This window comes from Ambystoma mexicanum, chromosome 1p (genome assembly GCF_040938575.1).
Source record: "Ambystoma mexicanum isolate Mex_15411 chromosome 1p, UKY_AmexF1_1, whole genome shotgun sequence".
NCBI classification, from domain to species: Eukaryota; Metazoa; Chordata; class Amphibia; order Caudata; family Ambystomatidae; genus Ambystoma; species Ambystoma mexicanum.
The window spans coordinates 832,807,485-832,830,503 of record NC_090921.1 but is presented as its reverse complement, the minus strand read 5'-3'; the positions used below and the strand labels follow the sequence as shown (position 1 = coordinate 832,830,503).

Here is a 23,019-nt window from a genome sequence, read left to right as displayed (position 1 = left end):
GAGGCAGATGAGCGAAGAGCTCGAGAAGGAAAGTATTTAGGAAGAGAGAGTCATTGGGTCATTGGGCTAGAAGGATGTGGTGGAGAAGCTGAGACAGGTGGCACGGGCTATAGGACGTCTGGTACTGTTTCGTTTTTTATGTGGTTGGGAGGGAGGTGGGGGCACATGGAATTATGTCATGTGCTGTTTTAATTTTTGGAGGGTGGGCACACATAAGGCAGGGAGGTAAGGTAGGGTATCGGGAAGCCAGCTACATTTTTGGGGTGGCAAAAAAAGAGTCCTTCTGTTTTGTGCATAAGACCTCACTTCTGCAGTCCCTGCCAGGCTGTTCATTGGGGTGGAAAAGTGACATGGAGGGGTGCATACACAACATGACATTGCAGATGTGCAACTATCTTCAAAAGGGTGCATTGCTCCTTGGTGTCTTGAGTGATGTCATAGACTACTAGAGGCTAATTCTCATTGCCTTTCAGAAGTCCCCCAGAGAAGTCCCCTTCTCACTGAAAGTTACTCATGTGCAATTCTATCTGTATATCGAAAATGAAATGTACCATGCAGATTGCAGTCGAAGACTGAGGTAAATCATTTATGTAATGTGCAAGGACAATACTATGGCAAAACAGGAGGCTCATATTATGCATTACAATCTTTACTCTGAAACCACAGTAATAACGTAAAAACTTTTACAAAAATAAAGTTTGAAAAGCAGAACTAAATAGAGTTCAATGTCAATGTAAGGGGAATCCCCAATCCATCATGGAGGACAGGCCATGGCCTGCAGGAGACCAATGAGCAGGGACCCTCCTCTATATAAGTCCTTTATTCCAATCCCAACTCCCCTTTCTTTGCTGCTGACACCACAGCTAAGTCACTCTTTGTAGTTGTGCTTTGTGTGCTAGTCAGTAGTTGTCACATTGATTATTATATTAATATAGTATGTAGAGTGCTGCTTATACAGTATATAGTTACTGTTTCTTATTTTAGAAAACATTGAGTTTTATGTTTTTTTTGCAGCCGCTCTATTTTATGTGCGCTTGCGCAGTATATTTTTCTTACGTTTCTCCTCTGTTACAATGAGAATATGAGTTGAGCTGGGTTTGTGGTTATATATTAATTGCAAATAATAGAATTGTTCATTTTTTCTTCGAATAAAAGTGAGAGTTCAGCCATTGGTACCGCAGTCAGTCTTTATTGGACACTGTTGGTTAATCTTGGTGTTCCTCATAAGTCTCAGCCATAGGTGCTTATGAAAGGGATTTTATGATTTAAGCTCTCTTTACGTACATTGGTTAACTAATATTGTTACAGGACAACACAGTCCTTCTCTCATTGTTGTGCCCCCCCATTTTCCCTCCCAGGTTAAACAGACAAAGCAGTAGGAGTAATACCGACAGCCCCTGTCTGTCCCTTCTTGGATTTGATCGCTATTAGCCGCAGTTCCTTTTTCTTTTCTTCGATTGATAATCTAGTGGCCTGGTTTTGCCTCCATAAAAGGGCTAGTTAAACTTAGATCTCCCATTTTCCTCCAAAAAAAGGGGGGATAACATTGTGCATCTGTTTTCTTTATAAGGGTGGCCCTCTTCCTGGATTAGACCGCTTCATGGTATCCTTTGGGTCCCAAGTAAAGGGGCAGGCCCCAGGAAAGGGGGTAAATAAGGCCTTGAGTATTGTCAAGGCAGGTTATTGAATGTGTTGGGTCAGATCACCCAGACTTTGGTACTGGCTTGGCCTGTTGATGTGTGAGTCCGGAGGAGCTGGACTATAGGGATGGTTTGCCTGCTCGGAATCACTAACCCTTTTATTTCTACGGAATGGAGTAAGTCCTTTTCTCATGTGACTTCATCCCAATTGGCCATTAGGCAAGGTGGCTTTCATTGGGATATTGCCCCTCAGGGGAATGGAACCCGCTCCTTTTACTGTTTTTCTCCCTGGGCTCTTCCCGTCCTCGACAAAGTGTATCAAGAGGTGCGCATTATTATTTCCTCTCTTTTTGTCCGTTTCACATGCCTCCTTCCCCAGAGTTCAGTAAGGCAAGCGGAATATGATAGTGTGGAAGTAAGTGACCTCATAGGTTCTCAGTTGGGAACGCAATAACTATGCTCCCGCTACATGAGAGTGGGGGGTTGCGGGAGGTCTTTTTTGTCCAATAATAATTAACTTTCAAGTTCTAACATCTATTTGTTACATCTTCAAATGGTAGGGTTTATTATACTTATGGGCGCCCTTCTCTCGGCAGACTGTTTGATAAAGTTGGACCTCAGAGATGAGGGCTAGGTGGTTCCTCATCAGGAGTTTCATCTTAGTTCCACTGATAGGTTTACACTTAACATTGTCCACCCTTTCGGTTTGGCCTTTTCCCGTCAGCCTGGTGCTTCACAAGGTTAATGAAGCTGGTGATAACTCACCTCAGTTCCAAGGAGGGTTTTCAAATAATGTTTTCTTTGACGACAGTTAGCAGTGTCCCTTCTACAATGATGCGGTTGTTTTGTTATGAATACAAGAGAATAGAAAGCTCTGCTTCATCATCCTTCTGGGTGACAGTATCTCCTTCGTGAGAAAGTAATCCATATTTTCCTTGAAGGGAGGTTTTCCCTCAGTTAGCTAATGTGGATGGGCAGATGGTCAGTTCCAGCAGAAGCATAATTCCAAATATCCTTGTAAGACTCTGTCTTCTCACACTTTGGTTTCTGTTCCCTGAGGTCACATTGGTGCTCCTTCAGTGGCTCAAGCTCATGAATGCCTAGAATGGCTCAGCTCTCTTTTCCTGTTCCCTCTCCGGGGTCAAATACCAACAGTTTGGGCTGAGGATGTAAGGATAGGACATCTTTTCACAGACAGAGGTGGTCCCCTTTAGGGAAGAAACTGCATGCCAGCAGTCTGGAATTGTTAGCGGACTCTCTTGCAGTCAAGAGTTTTTTCTCTAGGTTCTAGGTCAGACATCTCCAGGACAGGAGACATGACTCTCTTGGCCAAGATCCTGTACGTTTGGGTTACAATTTTGTGGTTCTTTCCCTTGTCCCTTATATGCTAGGTTCCCCGGCTTTGCGGTTAGAATGTGGATCCCAGTGCACTTGCTTCAGACTGTTTCCCACAGGATTGGTCGGTTCCTGGCAGTATAGTTTCCTCCTTTGCCATGATAGCAAGTGTTTCTGGTTCAGCTGCGCATGCAGTTGATATAGCTAGTGTGGACCATCGCAGGGGGTGGTTCCCAGCCTCATAGGAATCTACGGTGGATTTTACTGGTATAGTTCTTCTTTACCCGTGGCCTATCTCTGTTCCGAAGGGGGTAAACAGTGGATAGGCAGTGTTTGGTCTGCAGGGCCTTCAGGTCCTTTAGCTTTGGGATTCCACCCAAGCTAGGTGTTTTTTCTTCTAGGGGACATTTACATCATGTTCGACTAGTGCGTTTTGTTTTATAAAGAAGGGTTGTCTAGGCTACAACTGTTTTCCAATTTATCCAGATGGTATATTTCTTCCTGTTAAAATGTTTTTCCGATGTCAGTCCATTAGATATGGACAGTTTAATGTCTCTCCCTGAGCGGGAGGGTCATTTTCGTTGTTGACAGTAGGGGTAGTGTAGGGTTTCCTCCTTCTATTATCAGGTGTTATCCACAACATTTTCATGTATGAGTTATTACATGTTTTTTTAAATGTTTCAGTGGAATAGAGAGGGTCTTAGTACCCTAATACCTTGCAGCTGCTATTACTGTGGGAACACTTTTGCGGGGTCCGTGTCCCCCTTTGACCAAATGGATTAAGTAAGTTATGCGGGGGAAAAAGGGAGGTAATTCTTCTTTGGTTCTTCAGTTAAAGATGCTATGGTGTTTAGGACGTTTTCATGAGGTGGGGGAAAGTTATCAAAGCAGCTGATTGGTCAAGGGAATAATAATTGGAGTAATTTAATTCTTATCACAAGTATATTAATAATGTTGGGGTTAATGTGATGCAAGGGCTTCAAACCTGCATATTATGAGCCTCCTGTCTTGCCATAGAATGGCTAATCCCCCTCACTAGCGTGAGAAGGGGGTTTAGATTCTATTAAAGACAAGGAGGCGGGTATTATTCCACCCACCGTTGATGAAATGTGATATGGCATTTATAGCGTGCCATGCACATGTGTTTCAAGAGAGAAAATGTTTTGGTTTGTTGTTCTTCCCATCCACCCACCCTTCTTTGTCTGTTGATCTTACAGCTTCGGGCTGAGATGTTCTGTACAGGAACGTTGGTCACAGTCACAAGATGTAGAGAGTGTGTGATCCGGGAGCTTCGCTGGATTTTGTCTTCATAATTTATCATCTGGTCGATGCAGTGGATGTCTGGTTCAAGACAGCTACAGAAAGAGGAGTTGGGATTGGAGTAAAGGACTTATATAGAGGAGGGTCCCTGCTCATTGGTCTCCTGCAGGGCATGACCTTCCTCCATGATGGATTGGGGAGTTCCCCTTACATTGACATTGAACTCTATTTAGTTCTGTTTTTCAAACTTTTTTGTTTGTAAAAGTTTCTTCTTTGCTGCTGTGGTTTCAGAGTAAAGATTGTAATGCATAATACTCACCTCCTTGTCTTTAATAGAATCTAAACCCCCTTCTCACGATAGTGAGGGGGATTAGTCATTGACATGTACGTCAAGATGGCTTGAAGATATAGGAATTACTATGCAATTATGTTAATGTTAATGTTAAAGGTCATTTGTACCGCGCACTATCACCACCGGAGTGGTCCCCTGGCGCTCTGGCGGCTCTGAAAGAGGGGGGGGATGGTGGGTTAGTGGGTGGAGGCTGGAAAAGTGCAAGATTGCAGTGATGTGCTGTTGGCAGCCTCAGCCCGGTGGTTCCGTCGGCTGGGCCTGGGGTGTATGCGGCCGGTAGTCGTCGTGTGCTGATGTGCGAGTCTATGTGTTTTTTTGTTTGTTGTTGCAGTGTAGTGAAGTTCGTGCGGTTTGCTGCGCTAGAGGTTTGTGGTTGTGTTTGGTTTGGAGTTTGAGAGGTGTATGCAGAGAAGGAAATTGTTAGTGGTATTCGTTAGTCATCTCTATCCTGGACTGAACCGTGTAATCTTACCCGACGGGATGCTTGTACACCCTGAGCCTCAGGAGGTATGTGCCCGATTTTCCATTCGAGGCCGTTTGAGGATCTAGCTGCCCCCTCCGCCCGCTCCCTTAATAACCTTGCATGCTCCTCCCCCCCTCCACATGACTAGCGCCGCTGCTAGTGTCCATACACCCGGTTGTGTGGTGATTGGTGGTATATTGTCTGTTCCACAGCCTCGTGGGACCTAGTTGTGGCTGTAAGGGCGGTGGGGGATGGTAAGGGTTGGCTGGAGTAGTTGTATCCGTTTCTCTGTGTCTCGCGGGTGGACCCCTGTGTCCAGCGTCAGCCCTGTTGGTGCCCCGGGTACTTCTGTCGGTTCTAGCGGTTTGTCACTGTCCTTTTTTGATGATTCGTTTGTCTTATTGTTGTTTTGGTTTTATTCTCCGGTGTTGAAGAGGTAGGTTTTTAGTAATTTTCTGAATTTAAGGTGGTCTTTGGTGTTCCTTATTAATTTTGGGATGTTGTTCCAGGTTTTCGCGGCTAGGTGGTAGAAAGCGGTGCCTCCGAGTTTCTTCTTGATGTAAGGTTTTTGTTCCAGTCGGATTTCGTTGGTTGACCTGAGTGGTCTCGTTGGCTTGTAGATTGTTATTTTTTTTTTGTAGGAATTCAGCTCCTTGTCCGCTGATTGCCCTGTGCGTTATGCACATTGTTTTGAAGATGATACGCTGTTTTACTGGGAGCCAGTGTAGTGTTTTTAGGGCCGGGGTGATGTGGTCTCTTCTGGATAGTTTGAGGAGTAGTCTGGCTGCAGTGTTTTGGATCCGTTGTAGCTTCTTCAGTAGGTATTCCGGTATACCGAGGTAGAGGCTGTTTGCATAGTCGATACTTGACATGATGAGGCCGACGATGGTGAGTGTTTTGTGTGTGAAGGAGAGGAAAGGTAGTATTTTTCTTGCCGTGTGGAGGAGGAAGAAGCATTTCTTGACTGTTGCGTTTATTTGCGGTTCTAAGGTTAGGGTGTTGTCCATCAGGATTCCCAGATTTTTTACTACCTTAGATGGTGATGGTATAGATCCCATTTCCGTTGGCCACGGGATGGCGGTTTCCTTCTCTTGGTCTTTGGATATGATCATGATTTCTGTTTTTCCTGGGTTGATTTTCAGGTTGTTGGCATTCATCCAGTTGAAGACTTCTTTTAGACAGTCGGTTAGGTTCGAATGATCGGCTTGGGTGTCTTCGATCTTGTAGATGATTTGAGTGTCGTCTGCATAGTTGTAGCATTTGATGTTGCGTTTCTTGAAGATTCTGATTACAGGGGTTTGGTAGATGTTGAAGTACAATGGAGATAGTGAGGATCCTTGTGGTACTCCACAGTCGTTGACTCGTGGGGTGGATTTGAAGGGTTTGATCCAGACGGTTTCAGTTCTGTCTGCTAGGAATGATTTAGTCCAGCGTAGCGCTGTGTCTGTTATGCCTATGTCTTCTAGTCTTTTGGTTAGGGTGTCATGGCTAACTGTGTCGAAGGCTGCTGAGAGATCGAGCAGGATAAGGGCAGATGTTGTGTTGGAGTCTGCGTTTGTTTTTAGGTCATCCCAGATGGATAGTAGTGCTGTTTCTGTACCTCTTGTGGGTCTGAAGCCGACTTGAGCTTGGTCTAGCAGGTGGTGTTCTTCAACGTATTCTTGGGTTAGTTTGTATACGTAGGTTTCGAGGAGTTTGGCTGGGTAGGGGATGTTGGAGATTGGTCTGTAGTTGGAGAGGTCATCTACGTCCCCGCTTGTGTTTTTCAGAAGTGGTTTGATGTAAGCCGATTTGAAGATCCTTGGTACTGTCCCTGTTGCCAGTGATAGATTTAGAAGGTTTCTGAAGTATTCTGCTGGTGTTCCTTGTCCGAGGATGGATTTGTAGATGTCCGGGGGGCAGGGATCCATCGATTAGTAAATTGATTTTAATAGGCATCTTTACCTGGCATGTTTTAGTTGTAAGACCTAAAGCACCACCCCCTGCACAGACATGTGCACACAGTGGCAGTCTAAGGATTTGAAAAAGTTCCTGCCACATTTCATGTTTGGAGCTGTCAGTGGTTGTAGTGGCGAGACAAACCAATGAATGGGGGTGAGGGGGAGTAAAGGCCATATTTCTTTTTAGACACAATGTTGTCTAGAATAAGGGATAAGTTACTTACCTGTAACTCCAGTGCTCCGGCATTGGTATCTTTCATAGATTCACATGCTGTGAATATTCCCCATCGTCAGGCTGGGAATCCTTGGTAACATAGAGCAGTTTAAACTTAAACTGAAAACTTTCAGTCACTTTTGTGCTCTATCATAGCATTTTGGGTCATACTGCTGACAGCCAATAGGAACACCTCATTTAACTTCTCCCCTGTCCGTCATCTTCAGATTTGCACTCTTTGGGGTCCAACATAATTTAGAAAAAGCACAAGCAACATTCTGTGATTAATCTGCACTTTCCGGAACCGCACACCGGTTTACTTGATTCCAGTTCAACGTGGCCACTTCTCCAATAGCTATCCCCACCAGGGGAGGCGGGTGGCATACATCTGACGACTGGTCCTGCTATCAGTACGGTCTCACTGGAGGGGAACTGCCTGGAACCTTCATTCACTGGCTCTAGGTGTCCTGTTGATAGGAGTCCGACAGAGCGGGACACTGAACATTCTTCTCACAGGTCTTGTTTTACCAACGGGGCTCTGCACGTGCTCGCTTGGAGACAGGCAAGCACAGACTCACCAACTGTTCATGGGCCAAGTGTGAACGTTAGTTAATGAGAGCTCAATGGAGACATTAGTCCTGAAAGCCCCCCAGTGCAGCCACCCTGTGGCTTCTTCCAAGACAACTTAAATCAGTCGCAAAATAGTCCAACTCCCTATTTAACCCATTAACTGCTGGGCTATTATGCATTTATATGCAAATAGGCCTAGCATACTCATCCTAAGCACTTTTATTTACATGTCATCTTCTGAATTCACATTAACAAAAAAAAGAGGTTGTCTTGTTTGTGGTATCACGTTTTTGCATCACACACAATAAAGAGCTGCAATTATAATTGTCACACAGTTTTGTTTTATGATGTATATCTGTAAGTCTTGAAAGTACAGCTGGAACCATTTTTGCCTTATATAAGGATTTCTATATTTGCCTGATTAGTTTATAACGTGATGGTTTTTAAAGTCATCTCAATGAAATGATGCACATATTTGTGTAAGCGAGAGGTGAAAAGATGGGTGGCCAAATGCCTGAAGTGCAGTCTGGGCTCAAATTCGGTCTCCGGCTCTTACATAAATAAAGTGCATGATCATGGACAAATCATTTGATCTCACTGTGCTGTTCCTACCAACATTGGGATGATATGTTATGATATGATAAGTCATTTATAATGCTCCTGTACACAAGTGTTTCTAGGCGCGACAAGACAAGGGAGGGAAGACACAGGGAGGACAAGACAAACAATCTTATTAGGCGTTTTGTCATTCTGATCGTGCAAGTGTGAGAACGAGAAGTGCAAGGGGAAAGGGAGGGGGAAGTGCAAAGGAGAGGGGACGGGAAAACAGGGCAGCATTGCTCTGAGTAAGTGCAGCCAGGGCAGCGTGGATGCCAGATATGGGCTTTGAATTATCGGAGCAAGGAGGAAGGATGACGGGTATAGGTTTTGTGTTGTGGAGGGTCGAGGTGGCAAATGATGGGTATACATACATGGCAACATGCCCCTTTCTATTAGGAGGTGGAAGCCCAAACCTGTTTTTCCCCCCTTTGTATTCAGAGATTAGCCGTACCCGATTCATGGGCAATCGAGGGCTGCAAGTCCTAGAATGAAAACACATCAGCACTGGACTACCATCTCCCAACTGGAATGTAAATGTTGGCATGAATTGGTATGGGTTATGTGCTGTGGGGGGTGGGGAGGCAGGATACCATGCCTGTGTTTTGTGTTTTGGAGGGGTAGGAGAGACCAGAATTGGTTCTTTTGCCAGTGGCTCAGCTCCTGTTTAGCTCTTGGAGTCATGCCAGACCCCATGGCTCTACCTGTGAGTGTTCTGGCTCCCCCACTTCTAGGCACCAGCATGTCACTACTCTCATCAGTGCTCCACGTCTCACCCCATCTCCCAGGCAGGATGCTTTAGCAACATGGGGAAGAGGTCAAAATAAATTGTCAAAAAGTATGTGCAATTAATCTAATTGGATACCATTAATATTGCAAGAGAAATTTCAGTTTACTGTATTAATTCATGTCACTATTGCTACCGCTCTTGGTACTCAATGTATCGACCTGTGGGACTGAACCCATGTTGCACAGCATTCTCCTCTTGCCAATGCGAGCATATTGTGCATGAGCTTTTGACCTGGATCATTTAGGAGGTAAACCTGGCAATGGTTTGGAAGGTTTTCTTGCATGCAAAGTAACCGCTAAGTAAGGAAATGAGAAAGCCTAGTAAAGCTAGTAACACTGACTGACTACTGCCCACCTTCCTCACAGACTGATTTCTAAAACATGTGCATGAATACAGCGTTCAAGTTGTCCCCTGCCATGCTTAAGATTCCCTGCAAGGCCTGGGGTTTATCCTCATATCACTTTGCATTGCTGGCAGTACTTGTTTTATTTTCCCACTGTAAATTTAGAACTGCAAGTATGAGAATGCAAAGTGTTGGAATCCTAAAAGCCAGGACTGGCTCATCATCCCAACTGGCATTGGACCAGGAACGTCATTTCACCAAAATGCCAGGGGTAGCGGAAGTGACGTCACACAACCCTTGACCTCTGATGACATCACAGAACGTGATGTCATTTGACCCCTCCCCCAAGTGACATCAGAGGACATGATGGCACATGACCTTTAGATGCTCTAAGACCTGTGTTTCCAGGCACTCTAATTTCAGCCAGATATAAGAACTGAGGCACAGAGGGAGGTGTGATTTGTCCATGATCACATATTTGGGGAATGTCATTTTCCATATTCAACGTGGGGCCTATATGTAAATCATACATAATGCAGTAATTGTAACAGGATCATCGAAATCTCAGATGCAGGCTACAGCTAGTGTATGAAACCTCGATAGATCAATGGACACAGAAGTACTCATTATCTGTGGCATTAATGTGTTAAACAAGCCAAAAAAGCACTGACCTGGGTAGGCGTGCGCTGTCTGTTTACCCAGGAGCTAAATACTGCACGAGCAAGGCCTGAAAATTAACTCATTGTCCAGGATTTAGTATCAACAAAATTCCATGGTTATAAATGTATCTATGAGTCAGGTAGCACTACGATAGAAGAAACCTATTGTGGGTGTGTAAGCTGAAGCCACCTGTCTCTGTGTGCATTTACCTTAAAGGTATGTGAGAAGCAACCAGATGTTGTCCCCTACAGCCCAGAGCCGAACATAACACCTTAACGTCCTAGGCTTTGATACAGGGCTCTTATTCAATATTTTTTAACAGGGTGAGGTGTGGGGAAGGGTGGCTGTACTTCCCTCAAGAGTGGGGCTCAATACATCTACAGATTTCAGAGCTCTATGTGCGAAGTGGGTTATTCAATGACCCTCCAGGGCCGTTTCGTGAATGAAGCTTCCACAAAGTCCTTTCCAAGAAGGAGTTTGAGTGGGGAGGGGTGCAGGGCCATCACAAAGAGGGTGCAGGGGGGGGCAAACTGCCCCAGGCCTCGCGCTCTGGGGGGCCTCGCGGCTGTCTGGATGACATTTCGTTGTGCCAGATGTCATTTGCTGCCGGCTGCAGCAGAAGAGAAGATAAACAAATAAAACGATTTTTTTTTAAAAGTTAGACACAACTCACAGCATGGGGGGGAGCGGGGCAGACAATACTTTGGCACATGCTCAGTTGTTCACACTAAAACATACACATGAATGTGGTGTGCGAGGGGAATGAGAAGCATATTCCATCCTGAGTGCATCCCTTATTCATAAAATGATGTTGAATGGGATACCCTACCACTGTGGCTCCTTCTACTGGATATGGTCTGCCCTGGTGGAGGCCAGGCCCAGCAGAAAGCACGATTCAGAAACAGGTCTTTTCGTACCACAGCCTCCATGGCCATGCCTGGAATGGAAAGGCTCATGGCAATCATGAACCTTACCCTTTGTTTTTGCCTTTCGACGCCTGTAATATTTTTTGCACTGAGTGTCAAAACTGTAACTTGTTGCACCTCATTTACACTACACGTACGTGCTTAACTTAGAAATCTAGACAGACACAGTGGTATTCATTAAACTTACACTGGTGCAAGTGCGGTTATGCGCTTTGTCAAAAACCGCCCCAGTAAAATAAAAGTGTTCTTTTTATGCATTGTGGCCCCCAAGGCCATAATTGTCCTATTGATAATAAGGCATGGCATTTTCACTGGGCAATTCATTGCCCTGATGCGAAAATTCATTGAAAGTATGCATGTTAGCCCTAGTGCCAATACCATGACCAATGTAACTTGCAACATTGCACCTTTCTGTACCGAGACTTATGCAGGGCCGTCACTGGGGCTTGAAATTAGTGCTTTGAAATGCTTGCCTTATTAGCTGCCTTTTGACACCGGTTCCTCCAAATAAACCACTTGCTGGCAAAGGAGGATTTAAAGATTTTCAGTGGGCATTTAGTGTTTCAGCTCACTGCTAGCTGGCTGTCTCGCTGGGGACTTTCAGCTCTTTCAGTTGAAAGTGGCTTTGGGGGACCCCTGCAAATGCCCCCATGTTGCCAGTCAGCTGTTTTGTCACACCAATATATTCTTTTATATATTCTTTTCGTTCTGGGGCTTAAAATGAGCGGTTTGAAATGCTCGCCTTACAGCTGAGTTTGCTGGAGCCCTTTCAGCTGTCACTTCCCTGGGGTATACAGAAGTGTTATCACCTCATTGCCTTTTAACACCGGTTCCTCCACATCAGCCAACTTCTGTCAAAGGGGGATTTAAAGATGTTCAGTGAGCATTTAGTGTTTCAGCTTTCTGTTAGCTGGCTGTCTTTCTAGGGCCTTTCAGCTCTTTCAGTTGAAAGCGGCTTCAGGGGACCCCTGCAAATGCCTCCATGCTGTCAGTCAGCAGTTTTGTAAGACAGAAATATATTTTTTTCTATATTCCTTTCATTCTGGGGCTTAAATTGAGCGCTTTGAAATGCTGGCCTTACAGCTGCATTTGCTGGAGCCCTTTCAGCTGTCACTTGCCTGGGGTATTCAGAAGTGTTATCACCTCATTGCCTTTTAACACTGGTTCCTCCATTAGCCAACTTCTGACAAAGGAGGATTTAAAGATTTTCAGTGGGCATTGTGTTTCAGCTCCCTGCTGGCTGGCTGTCTTGTGATAATCAGTGCTATTAACTCCTAGCTGTATTTCTTTGTCTGCATTATAATGTATGCACCGAACGGGTGCTTCAGACTGTTTTCCGCTCTGAGCAATGTGGGGCCCCCAACCGTCATGTTGAAATGGGCACCAACTCATCTTCAGCCATGCCTAGGTAAAGAAAACATAAGTGTTATCAGGTGGCTAGACTGGCTTGCATTGAATATTGGGCAGTCTAGCCAGTAATATCACTTATGGTGCACAGCTAGTCTGGATATACATTCCCTGGCATGTTTTCTTTTTTAACTGGCTGTGGGTCCTTATATGGTAATACTGGCCCAGATTTTGGTTTCGGCACGCTTTACATATGCTGAATAAATAAATAAAATAGATTGATGCAGTCTGCATGGACATGTATGGGAACAGCCAGAATGAACATGTTTTCATACTGGCATATGTTGTGGGCAAAGGTGGCATGAAATGCAATGGAAAATGCTCCTCTGCACAGTTTGTGACTTACATCTATTGGGTTTGTCCATGTGCTACCATACAAAACCAATTGCAAACTCTATGGCTTTTTACCCTAATTTTAAAGAAAGTGCTGTAAAATGCACCATTTTCATTTGTTTCAAAACAATTTTGGAGGCGAGAAACCCTCTCAAGCACCCCTTGTCTGCTTTGGGCTGCCTCACTGTGCTCTGTCAATCCCACATAATTGGTGCAAACATTTAAGCTTCTTCAGTTCAAAAATTAATCAGCCACCACTGAACATCATCTACCTGTTACTGTGCATGATGTGTGTTTTAATGTGCACAAAGGGGCAGGGCAGTCCTTCTAAAGGTGGCGTCACGCACCACTCGCCGTCATGCCATCCTATATATATTTATGTATATGGCAAAAATGTTAGTCTGGAGTGAACTTGTCTTCAGTAGAGAAACATAACTTTGCTGTAGTTGATTTGCTGTCATAATAATGAACCATATTTGCGTTCCTCCACACACACCATGGGGGATTTATCGCGCCTCCTGTTTGTGGCGCCGCCGCCGGTGGCCCAGTACAAAAAATCATAAGGGGGCCTCACTAAACATTTTGCCCCGGGCCTCACCGCACCTTGTGACAACCCTGGAGGGGTTTGTCACTCCATCGCTCTCGCATTTCGGAGACTCTGTGTCCAGCGCTTATTTTCTTAAACAGTGTTGTACCAGAGCTGGGTCCTGTTCGAGTTTGCGGCCCCTCTCAACCATTCACATCACACTTGAATGCATTCAAGGTGAGCAGAGACCAATCAGTGGTGTAGCACAAAATGTGGGGGCCCCCCTGCGTGCCATGCTGAGGCCCTCCTCCCCCAAACTACTTAACAAAGCAAGGACTCCCACACCCTGGGCCGGCCCAGACCACCACCTGTTCGCAATGTCCATGATGATTATCCTGCTGCAGGGGCATGTACTACTCCAAGTGAAAGAAGTAAACATTTTTTTAATCAAAACTTAAATGTTTCACCTAGCATAGAAAAAAGGGGGTGGTGCCTGGTCCCCAAATATACCAGCCACTAGTGGTGGCTGGTGAGTAATCATTTTGGGGGGTGTAAATATTTGCCACAAGTATGCGATTGCGACCGAGCATAGCGAGGGGGCATGAACTAATAAAAATGGGTTTGGTGGAGGGTCAGCAGGGATTCTTCCCCCTCCCAAGAGAAAATGTTTTGAATAATGGGTTAAAATGGTGCATTACACAGCACACTTTCTCTGAACATTTGGGGAGAAGGCCAGACAGTTTGCAATCGGCTTTGTAGGGTGTAGGGTAACTCATGGAAAAAGGTACAATAGATGCAAGTCACTAAAAGTGCACAAGAACATTTCCCAATGCCTTGTCATGCCGGTCCCTTCAATATATGCCAGTATAAAAAAAAATGTTGATGCTGGCTGTGCCCATACATTTCCATGCTGACTCCACCAACATATGCTAGTATTTCCATATAAGAACATACTCATGTTCGCTTTGAGATGTTTTTTTTATAGTATTGTTACTGGCACTGGGCACAAAACTGGCTCTGCCAATATATGCCAGTACTCCTATGTAAGAACATACTGCCGATGGTTTGGCCATTAAAAGTGACATGTCACAATAAGAAAACATGTCCAAACTGGTTCCAATGTAAGCCAGTCTAGACCCATAAGAACACTTATCGTCCTTGCTTCATCATAGCTGCTCAGTTAATAAAATGTCATGCTACAGTAAGAAGAATACAGTCTGCTACACCAAAACGTCAGTCTAGTGAGGTAATCCTACTTATCGTGCTTGCTCTATCAAAGATGGTGATTAAATAAATGCCATGCCACAGAAAGCAATGGCTAGACTGGCTGTACCAAAATGCCAATCTACCCAGGTAATGGCACACATGAATATGGCTTTGCCCGAAACTACCAGTAAAACATGAAAAAGTCAATAAAGAAGGTGTTAAAAATGCTCTAGTGATCCCAAGTCTCCCAGGGCTTACACTTGCCAGAACATTCACCCGACACAGACACACACACACACAGACACACAGACACAGACACACACACACACACACACACACACACACACACACACACACACACACACACACACACACACACACACACACACACACACACACACACACACACACACACACACACACACACACACACACACACACACACACACACACACACACACACACACACTTCACTCATCCATAAACCTCTCACATCCACTTGTACTGCATTCTCCACACATGAACGCATCCCCCACCCACCAAGAACATTCAAACACACACTATCACATTACTACTCATTCGCCCACCACTTACTGACCCATACACCTTCCCTCATGCCCTCTCACTCTGCATTCGCCACACAGACACGTACCCATCCAGAACATTGAAAACCACTATCACATTCATACTCATTTACCCACCAGTAACTCAGCCATACATCTCCTCTCACATTCATTCACACTGCATTCACCACACAGGCATGCACCCAATCACATTCATACCCATTCACTCCCAGTCATGCACCCATATACATTCTCTGACATACACTCACACTGGCACCCACCCAGAACATTTACACACACACACACATTACCCCACCTTTCATTCACCCATACACCTCTCACATCCACTTGCACTGCATTCTCCACACATGAACGCATCTCCCAGCAATTTCTTCTGATTCACCCACCACTCACTGACCCATAGCACATACATACATCTGACACACATTTCACACATGCAAAATACACATCCCATTAAAAGAAAAAAACCTTCTTACCAGTTTTTCCAGCTTTGGCCCGTCACTCCAGGTCACCCTCGGCTCCTCGGTGCTGCTCACAAACAGGAGCCAGGAATTGTTCTTTATTCGAAGTGTTAGCAAATTGATAGAGTAGATATGTGCTAGGAGGAGGGGGATTGGGCATTCAGATGCTATTGTGCCTATCCAACCTCTAATCAAAACATCTCACAATCACTGCTGTACCTACTGCTACCCGTGTCTACATTTTCAAGTGCTGAAAACAAACAAAGACACAATAAGCTTTGACGCAGCACACACACACACACACACCACACACACACACACGCACACACTTGTAACAGAACAACGGAAATGTGCAAATCCTATCTTAGATCCTTTTTTAATTACCCATACCACTGTACCTATTGTTTTCAAGTTAGGCAAGTACTGAAAAAATGCTTGTATGAGGCACATTATGATGGCATTTTCCCAAATGACCCTTTACTCCCCTTTAAAGTTGTTTTCTTATGTACCAGCTTTTATCCTCCTTCCCTCAACCCAGGGCTTCAAGTGGGCTGGGACTAGGCAGGGCCCAGCCACAGAAGTCTTCACTTCAAAAATTGCTCTCTATCCGGGGCTCTCTGCAACTCCCTGACTTCATTTCCAAGCACAGTAAATGAAAAGATGAGTGCAAATACTGCACATCCCCTATAGATGTCGCTATCAGCCATATTTGGAATTCCATCATCAGTTACAGACATTTGGAGTTAGATTTGTTTTGTAACTCTGAAGAGCAGTACAAGTTTGACAGAGGGAATACATTGTTTGATGTTTGCCATACATTATTCTAAGGTCTTACCATTAGAATGATTTTAATAAAATGAATAGATAAGAATCCCAGATTTCCTTCAAAAGAATTAAATGATTGTAATGTACATTTACCTATTTTGATTTCCTTTCGGTTTTATATTTGAATATCTTAATTCGAGTCAATTTGCTAACTGAACGTTAATTATATTTAACACACATTTCACTATAGATCTTTCTCCCGTTCATTCACTTCATGAAAACTCAACCATGTCTGTTAGGTCACTCCTTAAATTACAAGGGTTCCAGGCCTTTCAAAGCTTCCTTAGCCTCTTGGGATTCAGAGGCCGTGCTAGACACGTTTTTAGGCCCCATCCCCAAATATTGCTTTGCAATGTGTTAGGGCTAGCCCACGATTCCTTATTCGACTTAAAGTCCTGCCTCAACCAAAATAGCTGTCTTTAAACTAAACGATGTGCAGGCCTTGAATACTGAGGTGGACCTGTTTTGACCTAAGGAAACCCTTTCAATAAGTACACATTAGCTTCCTTTGCTGCTATCACCCGGGGCCAAATTTGAATCGTGTATCAATAACACCAGAACTTGTTTTGTTCTGTCGCCTTCTCGTCTTCCTCCCAACTGGTTATTAGGGTTCACACACTGGACCCTAGGGATCAGGACACCAGCCAGAAGAGGTGCGGTCCGGCTATGAGCACGGACAGGTGCTCTGCTGCAAGTGGTGACATTACCAACCACCCTTTCTCCACTGCTCAATGAGGATGCAAGAGTTTGCAGCAGTTCCAGTGGGCAAAAATGGATATGGGTTGTTTGGCCTAAAAACTTGACCTACTGATCATGTGACCTAATTTTTTTGACCTCATTCTTTTTGACCTACTGCAGAGGGAGACCCCCACAACTCCCTAATGCGGGCGGAGACCCCCGTACACACTGACTTTCCTCCACCTCAACCTATTCACTTACCCCACCCTACAACTATTTTTTCATTAAAGTGTACCATTTGACCTACCGAATTAGGTCAAAAAGATGCGGTCAAATGGGAATAGGTCAAGTTGGCATTAGGTCAACAATGCCAATACTGGCAAAAATAGGAAAAGTTCTCGGTGTTCACAATTTTGTAGAATTTGAGATGTGAAGCCATTGGAAGAAGTCCCGATATGGAGAATAAAGACGTGGCTTGTATCCAGAAATATGTGGCCATTATATGCAGAAATAAAACTACTCATGGTGCGCCAACATAGGCGGCCTTCGAGATGGGCACATGATTGGGCCATTATTAGCGGAAACATGGGAAATGTTCGATCTGCAAAAGCACTGAGAAGACATGATGTGCAAAGGTTGTGTAAGCAGAAGTGTGGGGAGTAGCGGTAAGAGCAGAAACTGGGGAGTTCATGAAACACAGGGAAATTGACAAATTATTGATTGGCAGAAGTGTGAGGAGTTCATGGTGCACACAAATATTAGGACTGTCGGACACTCCGAAATATAGATTTTTAATTGTGTGCAAAAATGGGAAGGATTTGCAAAGGGCAGGGCTGTGATGAGTTTATGGTGGGCAGGAATACAGAGTTAATGAGCGGTAGAGTAGTAAGATGGGGAACCCGTGTTTGGTAAGTGGGAATATTTTAATATGGACATTAATGACGGTAAAATATGGGAATTCATCTTTATCTGCAGTATTGACATTCATATTTTGAATTAAATTAAACCCTTACTGTACTTAGTCTAATGCAGCTTATGTTACGCAATACATACATAAATAAGGAGACTCCTGAGAAAGATTAAAAATTCTCAAGCTAATGTATTAAAATGATTTAGTCTTGAGAGATCTACAGTGCTCTTTAGATGTTACTAGTGTATCAGCCTTTTCTTCTTTAAATGTGTGTCCCTGATCTTCTGTGTTTCAATGAATGCAGCTCTGGAATACCGGAAATTCGTACTGCAGAGAAAGAAATATAGAAAGGCCTGAATGGGAGAATGCTCAGATAATGTAATGATGAATTGAATATTGTTAGGAATTAATAAGCAGAACTAACCCAACACAATCCTGAGGGAAATCCTTTCGCTGGGCCTATAGGAAATGTATGTGTGTTTCCCAGAAAAAGAAAATGGCAGTCACTTAAGCAATAAGCCCCGAGCCAGGGTGGCATTACTGCATCAGGTAATGTTGCCCCCTGTGAGGGGCTTATTGCTATTAGTACCCTGCCGTTAGACCAGGGCACTAATAGTGACTTTTTTAAAGTTGCGTCACGCCTTTGGCATTGCGCCACGGAAAGAAAAATGAAAAAAATGGACGCCATGGAAAGGGAGAAGGGACTATAAATAGTCCATCACGGCCATTGGAAAACAAAGAAAAAAGTAAACCAAATATATGGCCGCCATGGAACGGGGAAAATAGACTACACATAGACCCTTCTCCCTTTCCATGATGGCCAGGACGCGGCTGCGAGGGGTGCTGTGACAAAGGCTTTGTCGGGCTGGTAATGACCCGGCGAGGGCCGATGAGCCCACTTGTTACAAGCCCAGTATCTCTGGGAAATGTTAATGTTGGATGATTGGGCGTTCGTTGATAGTACTGAACTGTACAACATAACAATTCTTGGTCCCCCCTAGTTTTCCTTAATGGTCCCCCACAACTATCCCTAGGTTATACGGGGCAGTTTTATACAATTGCATTCAAAATAAGCATAGTTTGCTTTGACCAATGCTATGACATGTGCTGTTAAATGGATACATAGGATTTCCCAATTCTAGTAATCAATCCATAATAATCCATACCTTGGTACTCCTGAACCTTCTGAGGTTGGGCTGGAGGTTATAAAGTGTATTGAATTGTAACTTTCATGGCATATGGAACAAATCACTTAGCAATAGTGGGATACCCTTAAAAAGGAGAACATTGTAAAGCCCCTTTTCAGAAACATAAAACGTAACCTACTTCACGATATAATAATTTCGTTTTTAATGGTATTTAGTGGTACTTCGATGCAATTCGAGTGTCATTACACAATCATCTCATACCAATTACAGCAGGCGATTTATTGTAGTGAGCCACTAACAGTAGGAATAGGATAGCACTATTGGGACAAAGTAGGCCTTGAGCTACCATTTTTACACTTTGAGTAAACACTACATTCAGTGAATGCTTCACCAGCGGTCACATGAGCCTGGTGGATGCCTACTTCCCACAATGCAACACAAGAATTCATTAGTGAATGAAGAGGCACCCGCACCTACCAAACTGATTGTCCCATTTTCCTGGGGACCTTGAAGTAACGCCAAAACAGATCTTGGCAGAGAGGCACACTGCATCCTTGCCATTCCTTTGGCAGTTCTTGTGGATCACACTGATGGATGAAGGCTTGACGTCTATGGAGGCGTTGACCTGCACTATGCTCCTGGATCTGTTGTAGGACAAGAGCAGAAACAAATGTCTTATAATGCAGGCCAAATATATCCAGAGATGTAGGTTTCTTGTAAAGTGCTTAATTCTTCATTCACACTCAGGAAGCACTGATTGACCAATCACAATCTGCCTTTCTCAGGCGCGATTGTGCTTTCACCGCCCACACCTACCGCCATTGAAATAGAAAAAGGACTAGGCCCTTTTTTTCGATTGACTGCAGCCATTTAGGAACATGTTTTGTATGGCCGCCGTCATCCAAAAAGGGACGTAGCCCCTTTTCCATTATAAGGGAGGTGGCCATTTTTTTATTTTTTTTTCTCTGACGGGAGATGAGACAGCGGAGGGGGCGCGGACATGGGCTTTAACAGCCCGAAGCCCGAGCTGAGGTCCTCACTTCACTCAGGCCTAACAAAGCTTGGGATGGCGGGCCGTAAAAAGTGCATGTCCGCCCCCCCCCCAACCCTCCCTGCTCGGATGTGAAAGCTATATTCAGTTCCCTTCAAAGCCCTGGAGGGGAAGAGGAGACAGGAAAGGCAGGTGCCGGAGGGGATGGGTAAAATTCAAAGTTTGGGAAAAAAAGGATTGGCAGTAAAAAGAAAACTGGCTCTGGAAGTCACTAAGGTCTTAGGGAGCACAGTGGGAAGTGGGCTCGGTGAAAGAGGCACTGGCATTCAAGTATTGCTTCTTCACACACAGGGATGTCATTTCACCAAAATGCCAAGGGTAGTGGAAGTGACATCACACGACCTTGGACCTCTGATGACATCACAGGAAGTTATGTCATTTGACCCCACCCCAAAGCAATATCACGGGAAGTAATGGAACACAACCTTTCACCCCTTGACAAAACAGGAAGTGGCATCACATAGCATTGTTCCCAAGTACACTGAGAAAAAATGTTACGATATCACTATAATGTGATGTACATTTCATACGCGAATGGATAAGCCATATGTATCGTTAAAATCAGTGTGTATAGGCTCATATTACCAAATTACTGTGAATGCAAGCAAACGTCCATGGCCAAATGATAATGATGTGTTATAATATAGCACTTACGCTTAAGCGCTTTATATAGATCAAATACACATACAATATAACCCAACCTGTGTTGGTACTCATTTATCAACCTCAGACGGATGAAAGACTGAGTTGAGGTGTTTAAGAACAGACTAAACTAGTGACTCACCCCTGAAGTGTGCCTGAAATAAACCTTTAATGAGTCTAGCAATTATTGTAATGAATTTCAGAAAAACAGCTACTCCAGAAGCAAAGAGCCACAATGCACTGGCCACATTCCAGGACCTTGCATTTTTAGGGGTAGCAAGGGAGACCACAGGGGTAGCAAGGGAGACACCAGGGGTCGCACTTGCGACCCCTAGTGACCTTTAAATGACGTCCCTGTTCACACAACAGTGCCTGAAGACAGGCATTCCCTGTTTCCTGCCTCTCTACCCGATGGATATTACATTTACCTGGGGGGACTAGAGATGAAGTCAGTGCTCTCACGGAGTGGGGTCACTGCATGATGCACCCTTTCCATTTTCCCAGCCAGAAGGGGCTTCTGGGAGCACAAGGATATGCAGGTTTAAGGGCGGTTACTCTCTTCTGGGAGGCTAAGTGGCAGGACACTTTGTAGCCAGGCGCGGCCAGGTTTAAGTTCAAGATCTTAAGGCCCAACACTAAATTCCTTGAGTGACTACAAAGTAGTGGCACAGAGGGCCGTGGTTACATTTGGGAGCGTTGGGGAAGCATTGGAGGGCAAAGGGGCCGATTACCCAGTCACTGTCATTTTGGGGAGGACAGTACTATACGTGTTGGCAGGTGAGAGGGAGTGCCTGACTTTTACAAACATGAATGAAGCCTAAATACATATGTACATGTGGCCCTCCAGTTGACCCTCTTAAGAGGGCCCGACAAACAAGAGATGCTACATTTCTGCCAAAAAATGAAAAATTCCCAGATGTGATCCTCGAGGTCATCAATAGAAAGGTCAAGTTGCAGTAGAATCTCAATGTCAGAGGATCCTTATTACAACCCTGAGAGATTGAGCTCAATGCACAACACACACCTCCACATGCCACAATCCCACAAACAGTCTGCATCTCAGCATTGCCTTTGCATTCTGAGAGACCCCCATACCCATCCATTTTCAGGCAGCTACACAAAGGTGACCATAATTTGGATCCACATTTTACTCTACTTAATAACAATGTTTCTACTCCCATTGTCCAGGAAAGCCTCTGGCCCAATGCCTTTCAATGCGAATGTACAGTTGGATCTTTCTGACTTTATTGTCACAGGATCCCCAGTGCCATTTCAATGGTTGAGAGCGATCCAAACTGTGTATCAGAATTCCATGCCTCCCCCTTTCCCCACTATCCCAAATAGCACGGCCATGCTACCCGGTGACAGCCCCTCCATACCTTCACATTCTCATCACCTCAAAAGTGACCACTATTTGAAGGGTGCAACCTACATTTTATTCTAAATTTCTAAAAAAAAAAAAAGGATAATATTCCGGCTGCGTAACTCCGATCTCATAGTCTTCCACTCTAATGCATCATGGCGCCTACGCAACTGGCCAACGCGCCAGCTATCATTCTACATCACCAATAAACAGAGAGTCCAGTATTGATTTGGCAGGAAGCATGTTTGTATGGGACTGCTCTTTTTTTTCTGTGCGGAAAACATAGAAAATAAGTCATCCAGCATTAAATAGGGCCACCATATATACAAGGCTCTAGGGCTGGTAACATATGTGGACAATCAGCTGCCCTGCTGCTTCTTGCAGCACCCCCCCCTGCGAATGGCCGTATTATGGTGCAGTGGTGTACAGCGGTGGAACCGACCGGCTTCCACTTCAGGTGATATGATGTGACATTAATAACGCGCCTATACGCAAGTGTTTCAAGGCGCGACGAGACAAGGGAGGGGAAACAAAGGGAGGACATGGACAACGATCTTACTAGGCCAAGTGACATTGAGATCGTGCATGTGCAGGGGAGAGGGGAGGGGCAAAGTGCCAGGGAGGTGGTGCCTGTTGGTTATTCCCTGGTAGCCGCACAAGGACTCGTGGAAGCACAGCCCGCTCAAGAGATTCTCTTTGGCCTACTGAGGGCTAGCCAGAGAATTTGGGTGCTTGCCCAATGTCCATGTGTTTGGTAAAGCACCGCAGGTTCTTTCTTAGTTTTCTTCCCCTCGT

At 44.7% G+C, this 23,019-nt stretch overlaps 1 protein-coding gene across 1 annotated transcript in view; it reads right to left on the bottom strand.

The window, feature by feature from the left end:
- Positions 1 to 23,019, bottom strand: part of ITGA10 (integrin subunit alpha 10) — a 610,846-nt gene that overhangs the window by 107,659 nt on the left and 480,168 nt on the right. The window contains exon 16 of the mRNA XM_069652761.1: positions 19,646 to 19,812. Coding sequence (XP_069508862.1) covers positions 19,646 to 19,812 — 167 coding nt within the window. The remainder of the gene's footprint in view (positions 1 to 19,645; positions 19,813 to 23,019) is intronic.